Genomic DNA, 26,111 nt, shown 5'->3' on the forward strand with positions numbered 1-26,111 from the left:
GCACAAATATTTATATAGGCTACTCTTTTCTCCATTGATCAGACGAGAAGACAAGCTGCGGGTCCCTAATGGTTGGCTTTGTCATTTGGCTCCTGAAATAATACGGCAGCTGTCTCCTGACACGGAGGAGGATAAACTTCCATTCTCAAAGCTCTCTGATGTATTTGCACTTGGGTAAGTAAATTAATGAAATATTTTCAGTGTAGTGGGAGAATGCTTTATAGAAAATATACTCATTCCAAGAAATTTTACTTTACATAGGACCTTAGTAGTTTAGATGAGCATATCATTTTTCTATCATGAATAGGAAGATAATGGAGCTCTCTTGATTAAATGAGTTCCTGGCACAATTAGTAACGTGAAAAGGAAATCTTAATAATAATAAAAAATTATTCTTCCTGAACCTAATTTGAAATATTTTGATCTGTTCATTCTAAAAAATATTATAAAATAAAGTCAATGGAATTTTGTTTTTTGCAAAAACTGTACAAATATTTTCAAAAACTTTAAACTCAAGATATATTAATACTATATTATATATCCACAGAACTATTTGGTATGAGTTGCATGCTCGAGAGTGGCCATTCAAAAGCCAACCTGCAGAGGCCATCATATGGCAAGTGGGAACAGGCATGAAGCCAAATCTTAGCCAAATTGGAATGGGAAAAGAAATATCGGTAAGTAAAACTATTAACAAGATGCTTTCAACCTCCTGTAAATATTTTCTATGACTTGTTCTGTAGGTAGATAACTATATTCTCTTTTTGGCCCTATTCACTTTTTGTTTTGTCCTTTTTGTACTTAAAGGGATATTCCCATCTCTTATCCCAATATGTAGTAAATGTAATAATAAAATATTATTCCTCTACTTAGAAATATAGTATAGTTTTTCTGATTATAGCTACAGTGGGGAAAATAAGTATTTGATACACTGCCGATTTAGCAAGTTTTCCCACGTACCAAGAATAGAGAGGTCTGTAATTTTTATCATTTAACTGTGAGAGACAGCATCTAAAAATAAAAAAACTGAAAATCACATTAAATCAATTTAACATAATTAATTTTGCATTTTATTCTTTTATTGCATGAAAAAAGTATTTGAATTAATAGAAAAACAGAACTTAATTTTACGTACAGAAACTTTGTTTGCAATTACAGAGGTCAGATGTTTCCTGTAGTTCTTGACCAAGTTTGCACACACTGCAGCAGGGATTTTGTCCCACTCCTCCATACAGATCTTCTCCAGATGTTTCAGGTTTCCTCCAAAGATTTTCTATTGGGTTCAGGTCTGGAGACTGGCTAAGTCACTCCTGGTCCAGGAGTCCTAAGTCCAGACCTTGAAATGCTTCTTACAGAACCACTAATAAGTTGCCCTGGCTGAGTGTATGGAATCAAAATCGGCAGTGTATCAAATATTTATTTTCTCCACTGTATGTAACTTACCCCATGTGCAGGACATTGCAATAGCTTACCTATCCATGGTTACCACCACTAACAACTAACTGTTACTATATGAGTGGGAAAAATATTTAGAATTGAGAGTCCTCAGTGGTTGATACCTTTTAATGGCTAACTGAAAAGATGGTAACAAATTGCAAGCTTTCGAGACTACATACGTCTCTTCATCAGGCAAAGAAAATTGAATATATGAGTGGGCTTATTCATGGATACCTAACGTACTGCAATGTCCAGTACATAGGTAATCGGCACAGTTATAATCAGAAGAACTATACTGCATTTCTTATTAGGTATTTGCTAATATTTTTATTGTTATTATTTCACCTCCTACATGTAGAGTTAGTACCTTGAAGATGGAAATATCCGTTTAACACCTTCCCAACCTTAAGACGTATCCATACGTCCTGATTGTGAAAGACTTTCCGACCTCGGATGTTTGGATAAATCATGGTAATTTTGTGCGCACAGAAGCTGTACACGTGATCACCGCCGGGTGTTCAGCCAATCTGACAGCTGACACCCAGCTCTCACAGCCAGGAGTTGAGCCCGCACCTCTCCCGGCAGTTTACCCCCTATATCAATCACAGCAGCTTCTCCCCTGAGATGTCATCGCGAGGGGCCGATCATTGCCATGGTGACCTGTTGTCATGATGACATCTGGGTCACCAAGGCTAGCAATCTTGTTGTTAGACCATGCGTAGAGCATTGTCTAACAAGCTTGTTTCAGTGCAGCAATGACAGTTTATAAAGCATCGCCGCGTCCAGCATGACCTGACCTGTCAAATTGACTCTCTAGTTAATTCCTTCAATGAACACTGTAAGAAAATCGAGCTCCATAAGCAAAAAATAAAAAATGCATTGCTCTCAAAATAAAGCGATGCAAAAATAATTGTTTTCATAAAATAGTTTTTATTGTGTAAAAGCACCAAAAAAAAAATATAAATGTGGTAATGCTGTAATCGTGCTAACCCAAAGAATAAATATGCCTTAACAATTTTACCACACGTGGAACAGCAGTAAAAGACCACCAAAAAAAAAAATTCCTGAATTGCTGGTTTTTGTTCATTCTGCCTCCCAAAAATCATAATAGAAGGCAATCAAAAAATGTTATGTGCCCAAAAATGGTACCAACAAAAACATCAACTCTTCTCGCAAGAAAGCAAAACATCACATGACTTTGTTGGCCGAAATATGGAAAAATTATAGTTCTCAAAATATGGCAATGCAATTTTTTTGCAAAACACAGCGTCTTACAGTGTGTGACAACAGGCAAACATAAAATGCCGATATAAATCTGATATCGCTGTAATCACACCAACCTCAAGAATAGTCATCTAATCACTTATACTGCACAAGGAACGACTTAAAAAATAAATAAAACCTATTTTTGACCTGCTGTTGATTTGTTCATTCGGCCTCCTAAAGTTCTCTGTCTCTGCTCACATTTATCCTGCCCTCTTTGCTGAACGTTTACACCAGGTTTCCCGTGTAAATCTCTGAAATACGTGATTCAGATGGAACTCCCAATATTGGGTTTCCCTATAGTGAAGCAGATGAGTCACTTTAGATGTTGTCTGGCCTATGATCCGGCAGTGTCCATCTTTTTAGGTGTGCATAAAAGTTTTATGCACCTATGAAAAGTAGGACACTGCTGAACAGAGACTAGACAGAGTCCAGAATAACTCTGTTGCCACATGATAGTGAATGGATTCCTCGAGGGTTTCATCTGAATCACGTCATTCAGAAATTTAGATGAAAACCCAGATGTAAAAGTGCTCAGTGTAGAGTGCCGGATAAATGTGTTCCCAAACGTTATGTAAAATGTTTTCAATAAAATCTTCAACTCAATCTAAAAAATACCACACTCAGGTCTGTCATATGTTAACAGAAATATAGGGGGCTTCCACGATGCTGTTAGTACATTGGCTCTGGAAAAGAAAAATGGCTTCCCACCCCCCAAAAGACATCTAGCAAATTCTGCACTCCCAAATCCAAATGCCCCTCTTCCTGCTGAACCCCACATTTTGCGTCCACATGTTTGGCCTTTCTTTAGCGATGAGAGCCCCACTAATTTACAGGTGCATATCTCCTTACGAGCTGGGCATACTGTACTTGGCACTACAATATACTGGGCACTACAATGTACGGCACTACAATAGCAGATTTGCAATTTTTTTATTGGCGTGCTCAAGAGAAATTGCACAACAAACTGAGAGGTCCATTTTTTCCTATTAGCCCTTAGAAAAATAAAAAATTGGAGCTAAAACAACATTTAGTGGTAAAAATGTAATTATTCTTTCTTCACCGGCAAATGAAATACATTTCTGTGAGGCACATGTGGTGTGAACATGCTCACTGCAGCCCAAGATGAATTGAGAGGTGTAGTTTGTAAAATGATGTCACTTATGTGGGGTTTCTGCTTTTCTGGCACCTCAGGGGCTCTGCCAATGTGACATGGTACCCGCAAACCATTCCAACAAAATCTGAACTCCAATATGGCACTTCTTACCTTCTGAGCTTTGCAATGTGCTTCAAAAGTAGTGTTCGACCACATATTGGGTATAGGTGCAAACAGGAGAAATTGCACAGCATATTGCATGGTCCATTTTGCTCCTGTTACCCTTGTGAAAATTGAAAATTTGGGGCAAAACTAACATTTTTACGTGAAAAATTAAATTTTTTCATTTTCACAGTTAACGTTATAAATGTTAGGTGTCGAGTTCCCGCCGCTGCACAGGGGGAATCTCGAACCATGTCCTCTTCGGTCTCCCATTCTTCCCCAGCTGCAGAGGAGCCTGCTCAGCAGAGACGTCGGTCCCAGCGCCGTCTTCAAGCTGATGCTGAGCGTCTGGTTACTACTGCCGTCCCAGGTTCAGCTATTGTAACCAGCATTAATCAGCGGCGAGCAGACGCTCCAGGGACTAAGTCCTGCTTTTTTTCAACTGAGCATGCCCACGGGACAACCTCTCATTGGAGGCTGGGGGTCACATGCTCAGGTCCTGAAACGGCCCTGATTGGACCACGGGGAAGGTTCCTGAAGGATGCAGCTATAAAAGGTTTGCATGGCCGCTCGGCTATGTGCTAGTATAAATCTAAAATCATGTATGTGTGGATGTGTGTATGCAATCTGATGAAAGCTCCTAATTGATCCCCTTCCCTAGCGCTGTTGGCTGAGTGTGGGTGATTGGAGCTAACTAGCGCCAGATTGTGCCATCCAGCACAAGGCACGACAGTACAGCATCTATAGCAGCGTCCGTCAGAGCGGCACCATGCGCAAATAGTGCGCTTTCCTGGCCCAAGCTTAGGGTGGTTAGTGGCATCTGCCAGAGCGGCGCTGTACGCACATAGTGCGGTAAATCTTTCATTTAGTTTCTCTCTGGCATCGCAGTTGCGGCGCCGAACGCTAGTGGGTCTGGAGGAACTCTAACCTTGTGTCCTTGGGGCAGGGTCCCATGACCAAAACACTAGCGTTCAATCTGCGGTATTGCGGTCCTGTGACGCAACAGGGTTTGTCTCCTACATACCGGGTGAAGTTAACCTGCGTGTGTTCACATTATACCGCCATATACTGTCCATCGTTACTAAGCAGCAGGAGTCATCCCTGCACGGTGGACCCCTGGCTGCGAACGCACCTTATATCTTCTTTAATATTATTTGGTGCGTTCCGCCAGCCATAACAATAAACTTGTGTGAAGCACTAGGGGGTTCAAAGTGCTCACCACACACTTAGATAAAATCCTTGAGGGGCCTAGTTTTCAATGTGACATCACTTGGGGGGTTTCACTGTTTAGACATATTAGGTGCTTTCCAAACCCAACATTGCATCCGCTAACGATTCCAGACAATTTTGCATTCAAAAAGTCAAATGACGCTCCTTCCCTTCCGAGTCCTACCATTTGTTCAAAAGAGTAGTTTTCCCCTACAAATGTGTCATCGGGGTACTCAGGAGAAATTGCACAACAAACTGTATGGTGCAATTTCTTCTGTTACCCCTGTGAATATAAAAAGTTGGATCTAAAATAAAATTTTTGTGGGGAAAATAAGATTTTTTTTAATTTTTACAGCTTTATGTTGCAAACTTCTGTTAAGCACCTGGGGGTTTAAGGTGCTTAACACACATCTTGATGCATGTCTTTTGGGGGTCTAGTTTCCAAAATAAGGTAACTTGTGTTTTTTTTTACTGTTTATGCACATCATAGGCTCTCCAAACTCAACATGGCATCCACTCTTGATTCCAGCCATTTTTGCATTCAAAAAGGGAAACGGTGTTCCTTCCCTTACGAGCTCTGCCATGTGTCTAAACAGTAGTTTTCCCCCATATATTTTATATTGTTTTATTCAGGAGAAATTGCACATCAAATTTTGGTGTCCGTTTCTCTTGTTACCCTTTTGAAAATAAAAAAATTGTGGCTAAATTAAAATTTTTGTGAAAAAAAGTCCTTTGATATTGCATTAATTTCTGTGAAGCACCTAAAGGGTTAATGAACTTCTTGAATGTGATTTGAGGACTTTGGGGGGTGCAGTTTTTAGAATGGTGTTACATTTGTCTAATTTTTGTCATATAGGCCCCCAAAGTCACTTCAAATGTGATGTGTGGTACCTAAAAAAATTTTTTGTAAATTTTGATGGAAAAAAATTAGAAATTCTCGATTTTAACCCTTCTAACTTCCAAACAAAAGAAAATTATGTTTCAAATGATGCAGATGGAAATTAGACATGTGGTAAATGTTATTTGTTAACTATTTTATGTGGCAAAACTCTCTGGTTTAAGGCATAAGAATTAAAATGTGAAAATTGCAAAATTGTCTCCAAATTTGCAATATTTTCACAAATAAACACAAGTCATATAAAATAAATTTTATCACTATCCTGAAGTACAATATGTCATGAAAAACACTCTCAGAATGATTGGGATCCATTGAGAAGCGTCCTGAGTTATTACCCTATAGATTGACACTGGTCAAAATTGTAAAATTTGGCCTGGTCATGACGGTGAAAAGTGGCTTGAGGGGTGAAGGGGTTAAAAAATGTTATTTAATATATTGCAGTTGTCTTATTATATATAGCACTATGTACCTACAATTGCTCAATTTGACTTTCTACCCACCTAATTCTTCTGTTTTACATTAGGTCTATGACATCACGCGATTAAAAACTGACTAGCTGAATCCTTCTAAGGCTGGTTTCACATTTGCGGTTGTGTCCTCAGCGTTTTGGATGCATACATCCGCATGCGTCATGGATTCCTAACTTTAACATAAGGGATGCAGGTGCCTGCGATAGGTTGCGTTTTGCCGTGTTTGACGATGCATGTGTCGTTTCTTTGACTGCGGCGTGGCGTGGTAAACGCTGCATGTAGTAATTTCAGAGGCGTCAATTTGCAGCCTCGAAGCGTATGTGGTTGTTAGCTGAAGGAATGCATCGAAAAAACGCATTACAATCTATGTGAAAAAATTCATTCACAAGCACATGCGTTTGTTTGCGTTTGTGAACGCATGCATTTTACCACAGGAAAACCTGTCTAGACACTGATTAGCCACCTCCCACATACAAACTGATAAAAGGAGGGAGTGGGCATTTGCAGGTCACTACTCAGCATACTGGGAACAGGAGAACAAGCTCTGAAGCTGTGAGGAAACTACACTCTGAACAATGTGAGTATCAAAGCCAATGTCTTTATTTTCTTTTTTCTGTCTCTATATGTCCTAATAATTTTTGTCTTTTTTTTTCTTGCTGCATGCATCAGAATGTCTTCTTCTGAGGAGCAACATCTTGGCCCTGCACGAGGTGGAAATGAAAGTGAAGTGAGTACTCACCTCTTCAGATTGGTAAGTATTCTGTGTCACATCTACACATGTGACAATTTTTTTATTCTTTTAATTTTCAGAGCAGTTCTTCAACTGTGGCAGAGGCCGAGCAGGAGCAGTGCGGACCCGGTCGTGTGGCAAGGCGATGTGTGAGTATACCTGACTGATTGTCCTCTGTTTAATGTATCCTGACTTTGCTATTCTTCACTGTTCATTTCTTTACTTTGCTCTTTCTTTACCTTTTTCTTCTTGACTCCTTTTTTTTTCTTGACTTTGAATATTCTTGGCAAATAAGAAAAAGGCGTTCCAGCTCCGTAAAATCTCAACTCTTTATTATTCCATTAAAATCCTTGTGAAAATATGAATCCTTGCATATATGCGAATGCCTAGGTATAAAGCACATGCGACGCGTTTCGATCGTGCCCGATCTTAATCAATGCATGGTTTTTTAAGAAATGCGGTAATTCTTATCTAGTGATCATGGACCAATCCTGTAAGCAATTGAAGTCACATGACTCTTGCCGCAGGTCCTAAACACAAAATTCTCACCGCCAATATACAAGTGACATGTAAATACAATTAAAATAAACAAAACTTACACAAAATGTGGTACAAAATTGAAGCTAAAATATATATGTATAATGCAATTGATGGCTAGCAATAATGATACATAATTTCATTTTTTCTATTAAGGCCAAAGGGATGTCTCGTTCATAGGTTATACACCCAGAAAGCCTCCCTTGTGAGAAGTCGTCTCTTGATGTCTCCCCCCCCCCCCGCTGCGATAAACTGACCTTTTCTATACCCTGGATTGTCATCTTAGATATATCTCCCATGTGACACGTAAGAAAATGTTTAGCAACAGCTGATAAATTTCTATTCATAACATTGTTGTAGACATATTGTTTGAATATTCTTGCCTGTTTTCTGTCCCTGTTGTTTTCTTTCTTTTCCTTATGTTAATGTCTCAAACATTAATATATTTATTTATTTTCTAGGTCCCAGAATGGGATGAGGATCTCATTGACAACGATATCCTCATCTCCCTGGTCCATGAGCGAGTCCCGTTGTGGAACACCCGGGTTCTGCAGCACTCGGACAACGTGACGGTCCGGCGGCTATGAAATAAGGTGGCCCAAGTGATGTGGGATGGCTGGGACAATGCCCCGACTCAGGTCCGCAACGCATTTCGTAAGTATTGCAATGCGGTGTGATCCAGCAGTGACCTTGGCCAGGATCACACAACTGTGTGTGATGAAAGAAACTCCTGAGAGTTTCTCTCATCACACACAGTTGTGTGATCACGGTCAAAAGTGCATTGTCTAACCATAATTTTTATTTTTCAACAGTGCTCAAAGTCAAAACCCATTGGCGTTCATTGAAGGATTGCTTCAACAAAGACCTTCGTCAAGAGAGCCGTGTTCCTAGTGGTTCTGGAGCAAGGATCCAAAAATATAAATATCACCGCATCCTGACATTTTTGAGACCGGTCCTTGCCCAGAGAACGTAAGTATTTTTTGTGGTGTATTGGGTTGTGTTGTATTGCCTAATCTGTATTTTTCTATTCCACAGGAGTTGGTGATTTTAGTATTGTAAATGTTTGGTACTAATGTTTTTTTTTTGCTTTTTTTTTTCACAGCACATGGAGCAGCACTCTTGACCCTGGTTCTGGAGTGGTCCTTCATCAAACAGCCACGGACCCATCCCAGCCATCCAGCAGCACTGCAGCAAGTGGGGCTGCAACACAGACTGGAGACCAGAAAGCTGATCCATCAGGTGTTCCCCTGTCCCAGTCCTCTGCCTCTTTTTTTGGGGGTCTGTTCCCGGCAGCGTCAGAGGGCCTCGGACAGGTCAACCGAGCGGTGGGTGACCGACTGGATAGTGCCATAAACCATATGAATACACTTATCCAGGATGTCACCAGAAGCCTTGACCAAGTGAAAGCCGACCTCCAGAGGCCAGCACATAAGTTTTTCAATCAAATAGAGAAGGGAGGGCATGTGTGAACACCTTACTCCTGATCTCCAGCTTAGTGTCATGCAGGCCTGCAATGCTGCTTACGTGCAGGCTATGCAGCAGAGTCGGTATTTTCAGCAGCCAGTGGTGGCATTTCCACCTGTGCAAACACTGTCACGCTTGACCTCAATGCCGAGCTCTGCTGCATACCACTGCACGGCCAGCACCATTCCAAGCACTGCTAGACACCACTACAGCGCCACCACCATGCCGTGTGCTGTTGGACAGTCCACTGCCACCACCATGCCAACTGCTGCTGCTGCTTGGACATCCCCCACTGCAACCACCATGCAGCAGCAGGACTCTGGCATGGCCTTCCGCACCACCATGCAGCAGCAGCCGGACCCTGGCATGGCCTTCCCCACCACCACCATGCAGTAGCAGGACCCTGGCAATGCCTTCCGCACCACCATGCAACAGCAGCCGGACCCTGGCACGGCCTTCCCCACCACCACAACCATGCAGCAGCAGCGGCACATGGACCCTGATAGGTCAGCCACCATGACAAGGCCTCAAGAAATGAGCCCACCGAGGCTCCCCAGACCACCGCGCCGATCCCAAAAAGGATTAAAAAAATAAAAAGCAGCGGACTATCTGTATTCCTCCCCCTCACCTCCCAATGTGTCTGTGATGTCAGGTTTGTTTCACCCTTCCAGAGTGTCTCTGCCTTCTCCTCATGCATCTAGCATTGTCCCCGAACTCCAAGACCCCACTACTTTAATTGCCCCTTCTCCTGCAACCCCTGCGTCGTCGACAGTTAGCCAGGCCTCACAGCTACACCCCCCCAGTTCCGTCACTCTACCCCAAGCAGGCGCAGGTAATTTGTTTTGTTTTTTTTGTTTATAAATAAATGTTAATGTTTTTTTCCCCCAATACTGTTTGGTTATTTGTTTATTTCGCCGCTGCCAACACACACTGTGCGCCAAATAAACAAACTGCTCCGTACACTTTGTTTTTTTGCCACCTCATAGCTTCAGTAGTTAGTAAGTACAACACTGCAGCTTTGCGTGTTTAATATGGAGCTATGAGTTGTCAAAAAATAATATTACTTTTATTTTCTCCATAATCTCTTCAGTCTGCTTAATCTGTGTCGCAGACTGAAGAGACAATGGCGGTAATACAAAGCAGAACTATATTCCAACAGGTCATGTGTCAAAAAACTCATTATTTATGACTCCTGACCTGGTGAGTAGAGAACTGCCTTGTATAACCACCATTTTCTCTTCAGTCTATCTATTTCACACAAACTGAAAAGACGATGGAGGTCATACAAGGCATATCTATACTCACCTGGACAGGTGTCAGAAATAGTGAATTCATGAGGCTGGCTTTTGTGCTCATGAAGTCATTATTTCTCACACATGACTTGGTGAGTATAGATCTGCTTTGTATTATACCTCCATCGTCTCTTCAGTCTGCTTCCAATAGATACTGCAGAACAGAATCAGGATGTAATGACGACAACTACCTTACCACTAGCAACCTAAGTGGTTTTTAGAGGAAATACATATGAGACTCGGTACAGATATCAAAACACGTTGTTTATTTACAAAAAATATTAGTAGCATTTAAAACATAACTGGTACAGACCCAAACCCAACAGCACATTTTACACAATATTATCTTGCCATGCCACACGTGCAATGTCAGAAACAAAATAGGCAGCAAGTTGGTTCCGCATGTGGCCAACTTCAACAGTTGACTGCAGCGGGTGATGCTGGTAATTTGGCAATGGGTTTGCAACAGGTTCATCCAGTTCAATGTTGGGTTGCTCCTTAGCCATTATGTAATTGTGGAGAACCACACAGGCTTTGACCACCTCATCGACTGTCTCCATTTTTAGATTAATGGCTGTCCCAAGAATGCGCCATTTTGAGACAAGAATCCCAAAGGTGCAATCCACTGTTCTTCGGGCCCTGGTCAGTCTGTAGTTCTAAATCCTTTTAGTGTGGTTCAAGTCCCGACTGGAATATGGCTTCAGTAGGTTTTCACACATCTGAAAGGCCTGATCCCCAACCATAACAAATGGCATTGGTGGGCCTTGAGTGTTGGGGAGAGGTCGTGGCAGGGGAAAATTAAAATTTTTGCCATACACACGTCGGCCCATATCCGAGTTCTTGAAAGTCTAGGAGTCATTGCCACGGCCAAAAGCTCCAATGTCCATGGCGATATAGCGACAGTCTGCATCTGCTATTGCCATGAGCACTACAGAAAAATATTTTTTGTAGTTGAAGTACTCAGATCCAGTTCTGGCGGATTTGATAATGTGTATGTGCTTTCCATCCACCGCTCCCAAACAGTTGGGGAAATCACACACACTCCAGAATTTTTTGGCAATTTCCATCCACATGTCCGCGGTGGGTATAAATTCATCCCGGAGAATGTTCCACAAAGCCCGGCAGGTGTCCGGAACTATTCCAGACAAAGTGGAAATTCCAAGCCGGTACTGAAAGTGGAGCAATGATAAGCTATCTCCGGTAGCCAGGAATATGAAATAAAAAAAAAATTACAAACAATTATAATTATGGTGGTGTTTAGCTAAAGGCAAAAAGGAAAATACAAATAATACAGGGCACACCAACAATAATTATGACTGGCATTTGTTTAGAATTATTACGTACCTTAATGTGACCAGGAGACGTTCCTCTGCAGGAATCGCTCTACGGAGCTGGGTGTCCTGTCTCCAGATGGCTCCTTGGACACGACCAAGCAAATCCTGAAAAGACTCTTGAGACATCCTGGTATATTTCGGGAATTTGTCCGGGTTGGCATTAAGCTCGCCATATAGCGTGTGGTAGGCTCCACGGCTCTACTGGAGTTCGATAATGGGGTGTCTCCAAAAACGCTTACACCATGTCCTTCTCCGTCGTTCCCTATTTCTTTGTTGCTCCCAAGCAAACGCACAGGCAAGAAACAGCTTGATACTTAAATCCAGGTTGAAATAAAAGCTCTCCATGCGAAGATCCATCATGACACAGGATGCAGTAGCAAACTGTGAAGATTTCAGCAGTACAAGGGTCTATATAAAGATATCCCATAATACACGCCCACTGTAGTCCCATTGGCGGTGTCTGTTTATCTAGATCTTTCTCCTGTTAAATTTTCCACCATGCGCACAGAAAACGCAAACGCATGCAAACCGCATGAAAAAAGCATGGAAATGCAGCTTTTTTTTACCGCATGCATTACCACGCATTTGCATGCGGTTTATCATGCGTTTCAGGTTGCAGATTAAACGCTGCGGATTCTACCGCAAATGTGAAACTAGCCTAAGCTCTGTGCAGAAATAGGAGGTTAATTTTCCCTGTATGGCTCTTAAGTTACTGCAAAGGTACCTGGCCGGGTGGTCAAGAGCAGCTGGGTCAGGAGTTGAAAAGGGGAATGATAAATGCTGCAGGGACAAGAGACTTCCTATTTTTACATAGAGCAGAGAAAAGAGAAGAGTTAGCTGGGTAGAATGGCAAAATGAGCAATTGTAAGCACACAGTGCTATATAATATGATGATTGCAATATATTAAGAGGATAAAAACTTTGATGAGAGTGTTTCTTTAAAGGGAACCTGTCATCAGGTTTGACCAATATGAGATAAGACCACCACCTTTCAGGCCTGGTACACAGCATTCTATAATGCTGTATATATGTCCCCAACAAGGGCAGAGCAAAGTACTGCAGTGAGCAGGGATCGGTTAAGGCGTCAGGGCAGAGGAGTACACCTGTGCAGGAGAGACTGTGTGGATGACCTAGGGAAGCATCACCCACACGAAGCAAGAAGGAGGACTGCATTGATGGGAGGCGATAGACCAATACCAGTGACACCCCTCTGACTGGACCACCCCGCAGGTGATTAGAATTAAAGGTCTTTTTCTTGTCTTGTAGTTCGGGTTGGGGGCATATTTACAGCATTGTACTGTATAATGCTGTATCTCAGGCCTGAAAATGATGGTCTTATTTCATATCTGTCAAACCTGGTGACAGGTTTGCTTTATGTATTTGAAGCCAAATTCTAAAGTGTATTTTAGACACAGGGCAAAAAATTATAGAAATACTTAGATTTCACTGAGGTCTATAGAAGAATACAAAGACAATATCAACAAAACATGTGTATTTGAATTATAAATGTAAAAAATCTGCTGTGTGACTAGCTGCTAAGTTGTTATAGGAGATCAAAAAAATAATACACGTTTGCTTTCTTTCACCAGCAATGCTACTCCTGTCCTTGTATTTCACTGACATTATTTACTATGGCTGTTCATTGGATAAGACTCTGTATCCAGCACTTTCAAACCATGGAATTAATGCCAAAATAAGATATGCTTTGGGATTAAAATCTTATCACCATGTGCATGTTTTGCGTGTGACATACTTTTCTTAAAGGGATTTTTCACTGTAAAAATGTGCGCCCCAAATATATACATACATACATATAAAGATTATATATATATATAACAAAACAAAGACAGTAGATCGATGCTGCTCTCATCTCAGGTACTTGGCTGCAGCTATTATCATGTGTCACATCAACAGCTCACCACTGTAGCCAATTGCTGGGCCGCATGGCTCATGCTGAATACATTGGCAAAGCCGCTGAGCTTAGTGATTGGCTGCAACAGTGATATAAACTGTTGACTTGACGGTCACCACTGCAGCCAAAATACTTTCACCAGAGCAGCGGTGGAGAGCTGTTGCTGGAGCAGAGAGTGTGAGTACCTGCTCATTTTGTTTCATTACATACAGTACATAAAGGCGTTTGGGGTCCTCTTTTCTTAAGGTGGACAACCTCTTTAAGAGTTTCATGCAACAGTCCAGGAGGCATCATTGTAGGTACATGTGATTTGTGGTGATTATTAAAAGGGTTATCTGGGACTACTTTTTTTTATAATGTGCCTAAGCACTTAAAGACAGGTAGTTGCTAAATACCTACTTGTTGTGCCAAGCTCCGATCTCTGCTGGCACAGAGCAGTCATAGGCCGATCCTGCCAACAATTCAGTAGCTTCCGATTATGTCACATAGACAGAGCAGTGGCTTCTCTTCCGCTCTGCTCTTGTCACATAGTGTCAAGGGACTGTGGATACCTACCCGATCTCTCGAACTAGAGGTGCCCTAGTCTATCCCTGTCCCCCAGATTACTCCTGAAGGTGGACATGTCGGGTTTTCGTACCTATCTATGTTCCCAACTTAACCCTTATCTGATCCCTCCCCCACCCTAAGAGGTGAGGGGTTGAAGTGTATAGGAAAACGCAAACCAGAGAGGGTTAACAGACAGGGATAAAAGAAAACTACAATCAAACAAATACAATCAAGAAAAACATAGTGGGAAACAGTGTAGGTATAAGAAGGGAAACTGAATGTGAGAGGATAAGGAAAAACACGCAAACCAACTCCATGCAGCAATCTCCAGACAAACTCTCCATCCACCAACTACACTGAACTTTCTCCTTCACCACCAAACTAGGAAGTAGAACTATCACTGGCAGCTCCCAATTGCCAGTGGCAGCATATATATCAGGGAGGGAGTGGCCAACACTGAACAGCTGAGACAATTCAGGATGGATTGCACCGGGAGATCACCTGAAATGAATAACCCTTGCCATGACAGCACGGAAACCTGCAATGTGTAATAGGATGGTGAAGCAGTTGTAATAAGTGCAGGAGTTCATGCAACCAGACGCTGCAATCTTCTTGTACTGTTCTGTCACGGTATTCCCGTTACAGCTTTGTTGACGGGTGTGACTGCCTCTGTCATGCAGATTGCCAGTAGGTTTCCTGCTGCTTAACTGCTATCTGTAACTCAGCATGAGATCAGCAGTCACGCCCTTTTGACAGAGCAGCCAAAAGAAGAAGAGCTGTTGTTATGACATGTAGAAGCTGAATCACCAGCAGGATTGGTCCCTGACTGCTTTGAGCCAGCACCAGGTACAACAAACAGGTAGTTAGCAACTGCCTGCCTGTTAGTTTTTAGGTTTATAGTAAACAAAAACGTTCTAGCCAACCTCTGTAAAACAGGAACATCTAGTAAATATATATGTAAATGAATAATTATACCTCACTCAGTAATTATGTCATAAACAACCCAAATAATCATTCTATATTAGTTACTTTCAAGATAAGATTGTTAATTCAGTGCATATGATTTATCTTCAAAATGAATTCATGAGCTTGAAATAACTCTATGTAGTTACCTGTCTTAAAGCGGTTTTCTGGTCCTTATAGCCTAACCCTTTTTTCATTTTTTTTGTCACATTATAATCAATAGTACACTGGCTGATAAGAAACCTTGTAATATGTTATTATGGAAAAATAACTCCTGCTGAGAATCAGGTATTACACATAAAGGTAAACATAAAGGAGCTATTAGGCTGCTTTTCAAGTTTACTGAGAGGTCAGGCAACAGCATTTGGCCATAGAGATCTGTGACAAATTGAAGAAAATCAGGAAGAAGGAGCTACAGAAAAAGGGTGTGAGGTACAGGCATCTTGATTCTACAACGTGTTCAAGTATTTAATTGTGATGGGACAGCACTAGTGATGAGTGAGTGTGCTTGTTACTCAGATTTTCATAGACTATGTTTGAGTCTGCTAGACAGCCTGAATACATGTGGGGATTCAATAAGAAACAGGCAATCCCTGCACGTGTTCAGGCTGTCTAGCAGCCGCAAATCATGCAGCTGCGAGGACACAAACAGAATCTACAAGCCCACCCAAGATACTCGGAGAACACCAAAGCATGTTCGGAAAACCCGAGTAACGAGCACACTCGCTCATCACTAGACAACACAAGTTCTTTTGGTAAGATGGCTGGAAATTTAGGCACATATATGCTGACACATACAGGTTGCTACAGAACTTGTTAACTTTTGTCCACTTGTGGGTAAGAGATAAACTTAACACCAGACTCCAGTAATGTATCAGATTTTTTTTTGCAGTAGTATTGTTTAGAAAACTCCATGATGATTCAGTAACAGTGGCACGATAAATGATAACAGCTCAAATTGGGCATTTCCTTTAGCAACTGCTTTCCCTTGAGTTTCAAAGCTAATTCAGCCTCCAGACTCCGCTTCCCTGTCAATGTCAGCCCCAGCTCAACAGTCACACTTTTCCAGCTTTTCAGGTCCACAATCTGATCTCTAGCTGTTCAGGTGCATCCAAATGAAACAACAGTAATTACAGCAACATTAAAAGGCACAGTACACAAATAAAACATGCCTACTGTCTAGATAAATAGTACAGTTTTAGTAATAACACGCTTATCATTAACTTACGATAGCACTTTGGCAGCTCATACATAATGACATTAATCAAATACAACTTAAAAGGAGGAGAATAACTGTTGCGGAGCCAAGAGGGCTCTTTAGCTCACAAACATCCTCATCACAGCACTATTTTACATTTGTCTGAACAACACCAGTATTAGCTGCATTGAGTCTACTCACGAGTACCTATAGCAATAAAGATGAGAGTGCAATAGCACCAGGGTTCATAGGGATAAGTGATTACATAAATGCTAGTGGTTGAATGTAAGTCATGAGTAGCAAAAGATAATTAGGCGCCAGGCTGGAGTATGAGCTTAGTGTAAGATAAAAAAAAACTTTTAAGACATGCATGCAGTTGCTCAGAATAATGCTATTTCAATTTTCAGACAGCACATGGCCAAGGACATGTTTGCCAAGTCACCATAATAACCATAGACTAGTACAAACATAGTGGAAGGAAATAACAGAGAGATAGAGAAAGTGGAGCAGGATCTCCTCTTCTTTCAATGTGCAGTATGTTGGAGAATCAGATCAAGTGTCCGACCCCTCTACAGCTGAGTGCAGGGAAAAATGGAAATTAGAGATGAAGTCTGCAAAGCTACTAATAAATGCAGATTACTCCATGTTGATCCATGTTGTTCTTATTCTCCATGAAAAAATAAAAAAAATATTTGTTCATAATTTTAGGACATTTTGCTTTTCTGCTGGGCCTATGAGCAGGAAGAAAGGCCAAGTTTCACCAAACTGATGGAGATGCTGGAAAAACTGCCAAAGCGGAACAGACGCCTCTCTCATCCAGGTCACTTTTGGAAGTCAGCTGAGTGAGTACACCAAATTGGTGAATTCTTTCTGTGTAATAATTTGTTTGAAGATGTTAATGAATTTACTTCCTAATGGTATGATGTTTTACCTGTTATAGTGTTAAGAGAATCATCTTAAGTACAATAGTGGACATTATCTGATTAGTTATGGAAAAAGTGATTCATTAAATATGATGCTGCCTCCCAAATATTTCCACATTTTACATCATTGACCATAATCTATTATACTAGTTATTACAATGGATCAATGGATGATATTATAATGGTGTACACTATATACAATTGCTTAGTTTTGACCCTGTTATTACTGTATAATGCATATTTTTTTCCATTATTTTCTTTTTCTTTTTAGGCTGTGACAAATATCTTGTGTTGTACATTGGCATCTTAGTTCCCCCTTTTCTACATCTGCCTTCTCCCTGTCCCAAGTACTACTGTTCTCCTCAAGCTTTGGAAAATCTGAAGGTGGAAGAACCTCAGAAAAGACAGTGAAAACTGAAGACAGGTGGAGCCTTGCACTCTTACATGACAACAAGCCATGGGCTATCCCATCTGATTTCGCCCGCCTGTAGGTTGGATTGTTTCAATGAGAAGTTCTAACTTTCTCAGAGACTGGAGTGCTAGAAGGAGATTAGAAGATATGTTTTCGGCCAGAGCTGTTAAAATTCTTGGTGGTCATTATATGCGCTGTATCGTTGTGCGGGCCAGTTGTGCACATAACTCTAAACTGGCCCTGGATATGCACCTCCAATATGCTAGAAACTGCTGCAGAACTCTGGGATTTCATAGTCCTGTGGCCTTCTCTAGCAGTTAATGTACGCTGGGGAAAATTTCTTGACTTTACCTAGAATAAATTGTCTCACGTTTGTCCTACCCACTCTAAGGAAGGCAAACGAAGCGCCAATTTTATTTTTTTAACATGTTTTTTGATGATCGAAACTGATTTGGGAAATGTGAAGATCCTCTACAGTTTTACACTGATCAATCTGGCTGATTGATGTGAGATTGTACATTAGTGACTGGATTGGTTGAAAGATAGATGTCCTTTATTTGTGTCTAATTTGTACTCTTTGTTAGGTTACTGGCAGCATGCTGCTTTTCCCGTGAAGTACAGGGGTCACGTTTACAGAGAAAATAACCTTCCATTTCTGAATCCATGAACACTGCGTTTGACCTGCCCAGGATTCATTTTAATGACATTACACTTATGTGTACAATTTTACCCAACCATAGAAACCAAACAGACACCAGTTTTAATGGTCTAATTGGAACCATTTAGAGAAAAGCTGATCATTTTAGATTGATCCTTGTTATTCATTGTATTTTCTCTACCTTATTGTTCATGATTGAGCAGTGTTCACACATTGTATTGACTTCTACTAAGATGTGACATAATTCAAGTTTGTGAAAGTTCACAAGGCATTTTTGTTAGTGTTGCATGATTTAACACAAAATATTCTGGCTAAATTGTTAATATTGTATCTTTTTGAGTTGAAACATAAGCCATTATAGTCCTGCATAGTGATATCATTGAAGGCAATCTCTTCCTAAGTTTTCGATTGTTTGGGATAGTCCAAACCAAAGTGATTATTTACATCAGTGCTTGTCTTGAGTGGATTTTCATAGTTCATGCCCAACTAAAATCTAGTGTTAAGGCTTCCATACGCATTACACTAATTTAGACAAAACTCTCCGATATTGTCGAGTTCATCCGACAGTCTATTTTGTATGGGGACATAAGATGAGCGAATTTGCTCAAGTTCCCTCTTATTCGGCAAGCTATAGCGCTTGCCGAATAAGCTGTAGAGGGAACCCAGCTTTCTGGATCGCGTCGGCCGATCAGCTGAACAGCTCTGTAGCTGCATGTGTCGCGGCTGTGTGACAGTCAGGACACATGCATGGAGAGCCCAACAAACAGGCTCTCCATGCATGGGTCATGACCGTCACACAGCCGAGACACATGCAGCTGCAGTGCCGATCAGCTGATCGGCCGCTGCAATCCAGGAAGCTGGGTTCCCTCTGCAGCTTATTCGGCAACCGCTATAGCTTGCCGAATAAGTGGGAACCCGAGCAAATTCACTCATCTCTAATGGGGACTCCAGATGATTGTCAGGGGAGTCAAAACATAATTGAAATTCACAGAAGAAACCAAAATATTTCTACCCTTGGGGATATATTTACAAAATCACAGCAGAATCCCCAGGAAAATTTAAAGGATAAAAATTAACTTTTATTTAATATATACATAAAAAACTTATAGTGCACCACTTGAACCATCACCAAAACAGAAGCATACCATAGAACAGGCCAGGGTGGTGCCCAACCCTACACTTCACTGTATGCACCCTACCTGCCAGCGGAGGTTGGCACCCTAATTACCTATGCACTGGTGCCCCCGCTCCTCGTCGGCTCTCCCTGCTACCCCTATAGGGCCCTATTGGGATACAGGATAGAAAATATTTCATGCATGCAGTGCCCTACTAGGAGTATCTTAATTTAATGTAGGTAAATTGAACTAATCCTTATTAGTACCTCTCTGCTCCTTCCTAGCAGCGGGGGTTGGCACCCTATCAAATAACGCATTTGGCGCCCCCGCTCAACGAAGACTGTCCTCTAATCTGTCCCTAGCTAAACCGATATGGTCAAAGCATAACAGGAAATTAAGGTGCTACAGTTCTTTAAAGTGTCAAAGTTTGTAAACCCACTGGTTGTTTATATAGCAGGGGTGCCCTCAATATGTCTACTTATCAGTACAATGGATCCCTTATAGTGACAACCAATTATATCCCACACACCCATCAAATGAATGTACCATAGATGGCCAATGTCACAATAGAGACCTTTTATCCAAACAGCCAAACTGACAGATGTGTGTATAGCAATTCAAGCCTTATACCGGCTTAACACAAAGGCCCCCCTTTTCTTTCAATATATCAAACAACCACTAAATGTCACATAAATACATCCCCTCAGAAACTCAACACGTTTCCCCTCCTCCAATCACAAGAGGTTCATCAGGAGTAACATAGATATTGAAAGGTTACTTAGCTTTATCGAACTTAGGCAGATGTAAGCGATATAGTCCGCAGCACCACCGGGCCGATCCCCTATCAGTATAGTGCTTACATAATAATAATGCGTTATTTGATAGGGTGCCAACCCCCGCTGCTAGGAAGGAGCAGAGAGGTACTAATAAGGATTAGTCCAATTTACCTATATTAAATTAAGATACTCCTAGTAGGGCACTGCATGCATGAAATATTTTCTATCCTGTATCCCAATAGGGCCCTATAGGGGTAGCAGGGAGAGCCGACGAGGAGCGGGGGTGCCAGTGCATAGGTAATTAGGGTGCCAACCTCTGCTGGAAGGTAGGGTGCATACAGTGAAGTGTAGGGTTGGGCACCACCCTGGCCTGTTCTATGGTATGCTTCTGTTTTGGTGATGGTTCAAATGGTGCACTATAAGTTTTTTATGTATATATTAAATAAAAGTTAATTTTTATCCTTTAAATTTTCCTGGGGATTCTGCTGGGAGTCAAAACATCTAACATGTCCTATTTTGGACTGTGAATTCTTTTGCTCCCAAAGATAAGACATGTCTAGTGGTGGCTCTCTCATAGAGAACACAGGAGTGCTTTGCTGAACGAGCACACCTGTGTATGAGAGAGCCTGCCAAGAGGGCTGCTGGCACAACGATTACCCAATCTATTGTTCAGCTAACATGTGAATGGTGGCCTTTAGTTACAGAAGAAGCTAATTATCTTCCTATGTTTGGTATCCATCAAATGACGGTATCTCTCACTCTGATGCATGCAAGCACAATGCATCTGGTTTGAATATTCCCATTGCTAGATGAAAGACTTGAAGATGTGTGGTGGCTTTAACACTATTCCCTGGCAATTTCGGGGACCTAGATATCAATCTGACAGAGAACCAGTTCAGTTTGTTGTATTTCACTGTCCATATAATGACCTCAATATCCAGATTGACCATGGACATCTTGACCAGAAATGACAGCTTCATAGCTCTTATGGACCAAAAATAGATGAAAATCTGATACAGTACCCTAGTAAGTCCCAGGAACCCCCGTATAGCCCTTGGTAATATGCTGACACCATGTAAACAACAGGAAAATAAGGAAAAAAAAAATGTAGTTATGACAGTCAGGTAAGTATAGTTTAAGTATCTTGAACTAGAAGCACTTTTAGAAACCTCTAATCTTTTTCATGTGGAAATTTTTCTCCATCATCCTTGCCACTTCAACGCACTTAATTTGATAACATATTTGCCCATATCAGGCTAGTTATTTAGTTTAAAAACATGACTGGCAGCACTTCCCATAGATTGTTGTGTTGGATGCGATGGATGCTAGTTCCTAATGAGCTGGCCACAAGACTCCCATCAAAATGCAGCAGAGGAAGGGAGGAAGTGCAAACTAAATGACTAAGAAAAAAGTTTCAAACCATATTTATTATAAATTCTCATATCCATAATTCACACTGCAAATAAGGAAAAACCCATCTAACACGGTGTGTGAGATTTACAGGAGTACCTCCTGGTTTGCCTCCTGGGAAAGTATATCCCGAACCTAGGATATACTATCCTACAAATCCAATGACCCATTGCTGCTCCTGATGAAGGAAGTCATATCCGAACCATTGCTAACCACACCTGTACCTATTATGGTGTGAATAATGCACATGACAAATTAATAATAAGTTGGGTTGGAAGTGTGGCACCCCAGGAGTTCGGGTACCACAGTGGTACTGCCTTCCTCTCCTGGAGGGTGATGCCATGCCTAGAAACGAGGAGGATTCCTTTGACAGGTAATCTGTACATGCAACACTTTCTGACTCCAGGCCAGAAGGGGGAGCTCTAAACCCGGTTTTAGGGGAGCTTCCCATGCTAGATATACATTCTGGTCTGGAGGAGGAGTTAGGTAGTCTGGAGCAGACAAGGAACAGTGAAGGAGCACAGGAGAAGTCAGGAGCTAGAGGAGAGCTGCGATTGAGCTCCTTCTAAGCTGAAGCGCAGAAACCGGGCATCGGGAGCCCAAGGCTCTGTGGAACTACAGGTCCCACGGCAGAACTGGAGGGCAGAAAATTGAAAGTGACTTGCCTACATTACATCCTGAGGTACAGCAACACCCAGAGCCCGGAGTCATCGTGGATAGAGACCCCAATGAAACGGCTCGCGTTGCCTACCATGCAGTAACTGTCCCAGCACAGAGAGTAAGAGAGGACTTGAAGGAAGCCATAGGCAGCAAGGGACTATTATTCAGCGCATAGTGGAAGGTTCCCAATCTGACCTGGCAAAGGGACTTCTACTCGTTTTCAGGCTGTACCATCCTGCTGCCATGACATCACCTCAGAGGACCCCTTTAAGCAGCGTCGGTCACCCCTGACCGAGTACCACAGGTGGCGTCACAAACTTATTATTTCACAAACCCCTTTAAAGACCGTCCCTTTTAGTTGGGCCCCCAGGGCCACGGACTGGGTCACCGCTGTTGTGACACATTCCTTTAAGTACCGGACCGGTACCGAGTACCCCACGGCCCTGGCGGGAGTTCCAGAAGCATTTCCCGGTGTTTGTTGTACAGTTCTTCCTTTTTATCTAAATACTTAAACATATGTACAGTATGTAACCAATCAAACATAGAGTTGTATTTTTGTTTAAATGATTTAGGTTGTTATTCTAGAGAAGAAAAGTGCAACCTTTTCTGGTATGAGGACCAATTTGTCAAATTGAATCAATTCCAAGGACCTTAAAGGAGTTTTCCATTACTGGGCATCCACAGCTTAATCTATTCAGGGCCCCAATTAAAATAAGAGCAGTGTATACTCACCTCCTTCAGTGGTGTCATTCCAGTGATGTTGGTGCTGCTTTTCCCCAAATATGAATTGACTTGTTGTGTCAGGTGCAGTCTGCAGTCAATGACCAGCTGCTCTTTGGCTGCAGCTCATCAATATTATGTCAGGGTGGACAGCCACTCTGATGGAATAGTAAAGGCTGCCGCTAACGAGCGTCCGCTTATTGACTGCACTCTGCACCTGACACAACTCGCTCCAGGGATAGTTGCACCGATATCATTGGAACAGTGCCGCTAAAGAAAGTAAGTACACTGCTTTTACTATTGGGGTCCTGAATTGACTAAGCTGAGGCTGCCCTGTTGTTTACAGTCCTTTTAATGAAACCTAAAGTTGTATTATAATCTGGGATATGTAATGAATATTGTATTTAAATGCCATAAATATCAGATTTGTACAAGTTACAATGCCAAGGCTCTCATCCATCACGAAAATAAGGAGTCATCTTTTCCCTTACTCACATTGTAGAGTGGAAGAGATCATACATGATTTCTCTACTATAGTTATTGTGAATTACTAAAAAGATGTTTCAGTTATCCAGTGAAGAGAACCTGATTCAAGTATGACCACCTCTCCACATCATCTACTCCAGTGTTTCCCAAACTCCAATACATCATGTTTTCAGGATTTATCTACCATTGCACATGTGATGCAATTATTATCAAGGCATCGGAAATTGCCACGGGTTCTTTCCTCTCTGCAGTGCTAAGGAAATCCTGAAAACATGATCTGTTGGAGGCCGTGAGGACTGGATTTTGGGAAACACTGACCTACTCCTTTCTGGAGTGCTAACCGAGGGTCAGTAGATCCCCATTCTAGTAATATTTTGGGGTTCGAGAGATAGGCACATAGTGAGATATAGGTACTTATCTGTCCTTCCTCTGCACTACACGCCACTAATCTTTTCTCTTGCAAGGTACATATATGGCAGTGACCAAATGGTTGGTGACTGCTTAGAATGACATTGTGGGTCACATGTAGCCCCCAGACCACAAGTTGTACACCTCTGCTCTAGAGTTTTTGACCCTATAATGTAAAACAGTCATGATCATTTTTCTCTCTTACACACCTACAAACTACATACGCAACAGATTTGAAGTTTATGTATCACAATAACGCAGCTCTGCAAGGGTAAAATTGTGTTAATAGTAAGAGGTGATTTTACATATACTTTTGATCGCTGAACTCAGTAAAAATATGGAAAAAATGAAAAGCAGGATTCTGATGAAGACTTTCACTCTAGTCCCATCAAGCCACAGATTTTTTTCGAGCTCAAATAAATGTTTTAGTCAGGGACTTGGACCTTCCTTAACATTCTGCAAAACTTTTAGACTCTAGACAAAAGGAAAAGAACCTGATAACTCCCGAAAACCTGTTTTTCATGGTACAAAAGCATAGAAAAGTAATTCCGTCCATACTTTTCTCAAGTCGGTGCTCCAGTGTATTGCAGTGATGTTCCTGAGCTAATGGAAAAATTTTACATTGTGTACAATGTGAGCAAGTGGAGACTTTATTGATTCATCCACAAAACTCTGAAAGCTGTGCTACTGCACAATGGCAGCAAGTATGCTTCAGTGCTTGTAGGGCATTCTATGCACTTGAAGGAAAGCTATGAGAATTTAGACTTTATTCTCAGGAAACTTAACTACGAGGATCAAGGATGGTTAATATGTGGTGATCTGAAAGTTCTTTCTTTGCTCCTTGGGGAGCCAAGAGGATACACAAAGTACGTATGCATTTTATGTAAATGGCACAGCTGGGCTGGGACTCATTGGAGCCAAAAAGTTGACAAAAACATTTTTCATCCTGGACTCAAGAATGTAGTTACGGATAGGTTAGTTTATCCCGCTAAAGTTCTCCTGCCACTGCTCCACATTAAGCTTGGACTGATGAAGCGGTTTGTGAAAGCTCTACGGAAGGGAGAGACTTTTAAATACCTGTGTACCAAGTTTCAGGGACTGTCCGAAACAAAACTGAAGGAAGGCATTTTTGTGGGTCTGGATATTAGGAAACAAAAATAAAAACTGTTGAGAAAAGGGCTTGAGATTCTTTTAAAGAAGTTGTGAAGAAATTTCTGGGTGACAACAAAGATCCAAAATGTAAGTCCATCATGGAGAACATGTGGAAATTTGATGGGTGACTACTGTTGGATCCTTCACAGAAAAGATCCACAGGCTCTCTATAAGGCCGTTTTCACACATCCAGATAATTCCGGTACCGGAGAAATCGGTACTGGAGTTATCCCTGTCCGTGTGTCCTTGTGCTCACGTGGCACATCTGTGTGGCACACGTGTTGCAGCCGTGTGCCGCCCGTGTGCTGCCTGAGGACCACACGGACCGTGCAGGAGAGCCAGCGCTACAGTAAGCGCTGTCCCCCCTGTGTGGTGCTGAAGCCGGCATTCATCTCTTCTCCCCTGCAGGAGAGAAGAGATGAAAGATCAAGTTTTTTTTCTTTTTTGTTAAAAATAAGGTTTGCTGGTGATCTCCCGCCTCCCATCCCCAGTGCGCCGCCCGGCCCCTTGCAGAGAAATACTCACCCAGCTCCCACGATGTCTCCACTCTCCTCTCAGCGCTGGCAGCCTGTCCTGTGTGAGCGGTCATGTGGGACCGCTCATTACAGTGATGAATATGCGCATATTCATCACTGTAATGAGCGGTCCCACGTGACCACTCATCCCCCCAATAGACCCGGCAGGTGCGAGGATGAGATGACCTGCGTGTGATGGTGGACAGGTGGGCGGACGATGGTTGGTGCCGCCTGGAGCCGTGCAGGTCTGATAGATGTGGCTGCTCAGTGTAGAGCCAGGAAGACGTCCCGGCCGGAGGCGTCCCTGGTTACACTGAAGAAAAAAATGGCCGCCGCTGACAAGCAGCGTGTGACGTCACGAGCCT

General features: G+C 42.0%; 1 protein-coding gene across 2 annotated transcripts in view; it reads left to right on the plus strand.

The window, feature by feature from the left end:
- Positions 1-18,262, plus strand: part of KSR2 (kinase suppressor of ras 2) — a 788,417-nt gene extending 770,155 nt beyond the window's left edge. The window contains exons 17-20 of one of the 2 annotated variants that reach the window (XM_077292285.1): positions 43-174; positions 548-677; positions 17,220-17,353; positions 17,706-18,262. In XM_077292285.1, the coding sequence (XP_077148400.1) occupies positions 43-174; positions 548-677; positions 17,220-17,353; positions 17,706-17,712 (403 nt within the window). In that variant the 3' untranslated portion in view covers positions 17,713-18,262. Of the gene's footprint in view, positions 1-42; positions 175-547; positions 678-17,219; positions 17,358-17,705 lie in introns of those variants that run through there. The other variant, XM_077292289.1, reaches the window with a different exon arrangement.
- Positions 18,263-26,111: the final 7,849 nt, after the last annotated feature.

The sequence above is a fragment of the Ranitomeya variabilis genome, chromosome 1 (genome assembly GCF_051348905.1).
Source record: "Ranitomeya variabilis isolate aRanVar5 chromosome 1, aRanVar5.hap1, whole genome shotgun sequence".
Lineage (NCBI taxonomy): Eukaryota > Metazoa > Chordata > Amphibia > Anura > Dendrobatidae > Ranitomeya > Ranitomeya variabilis.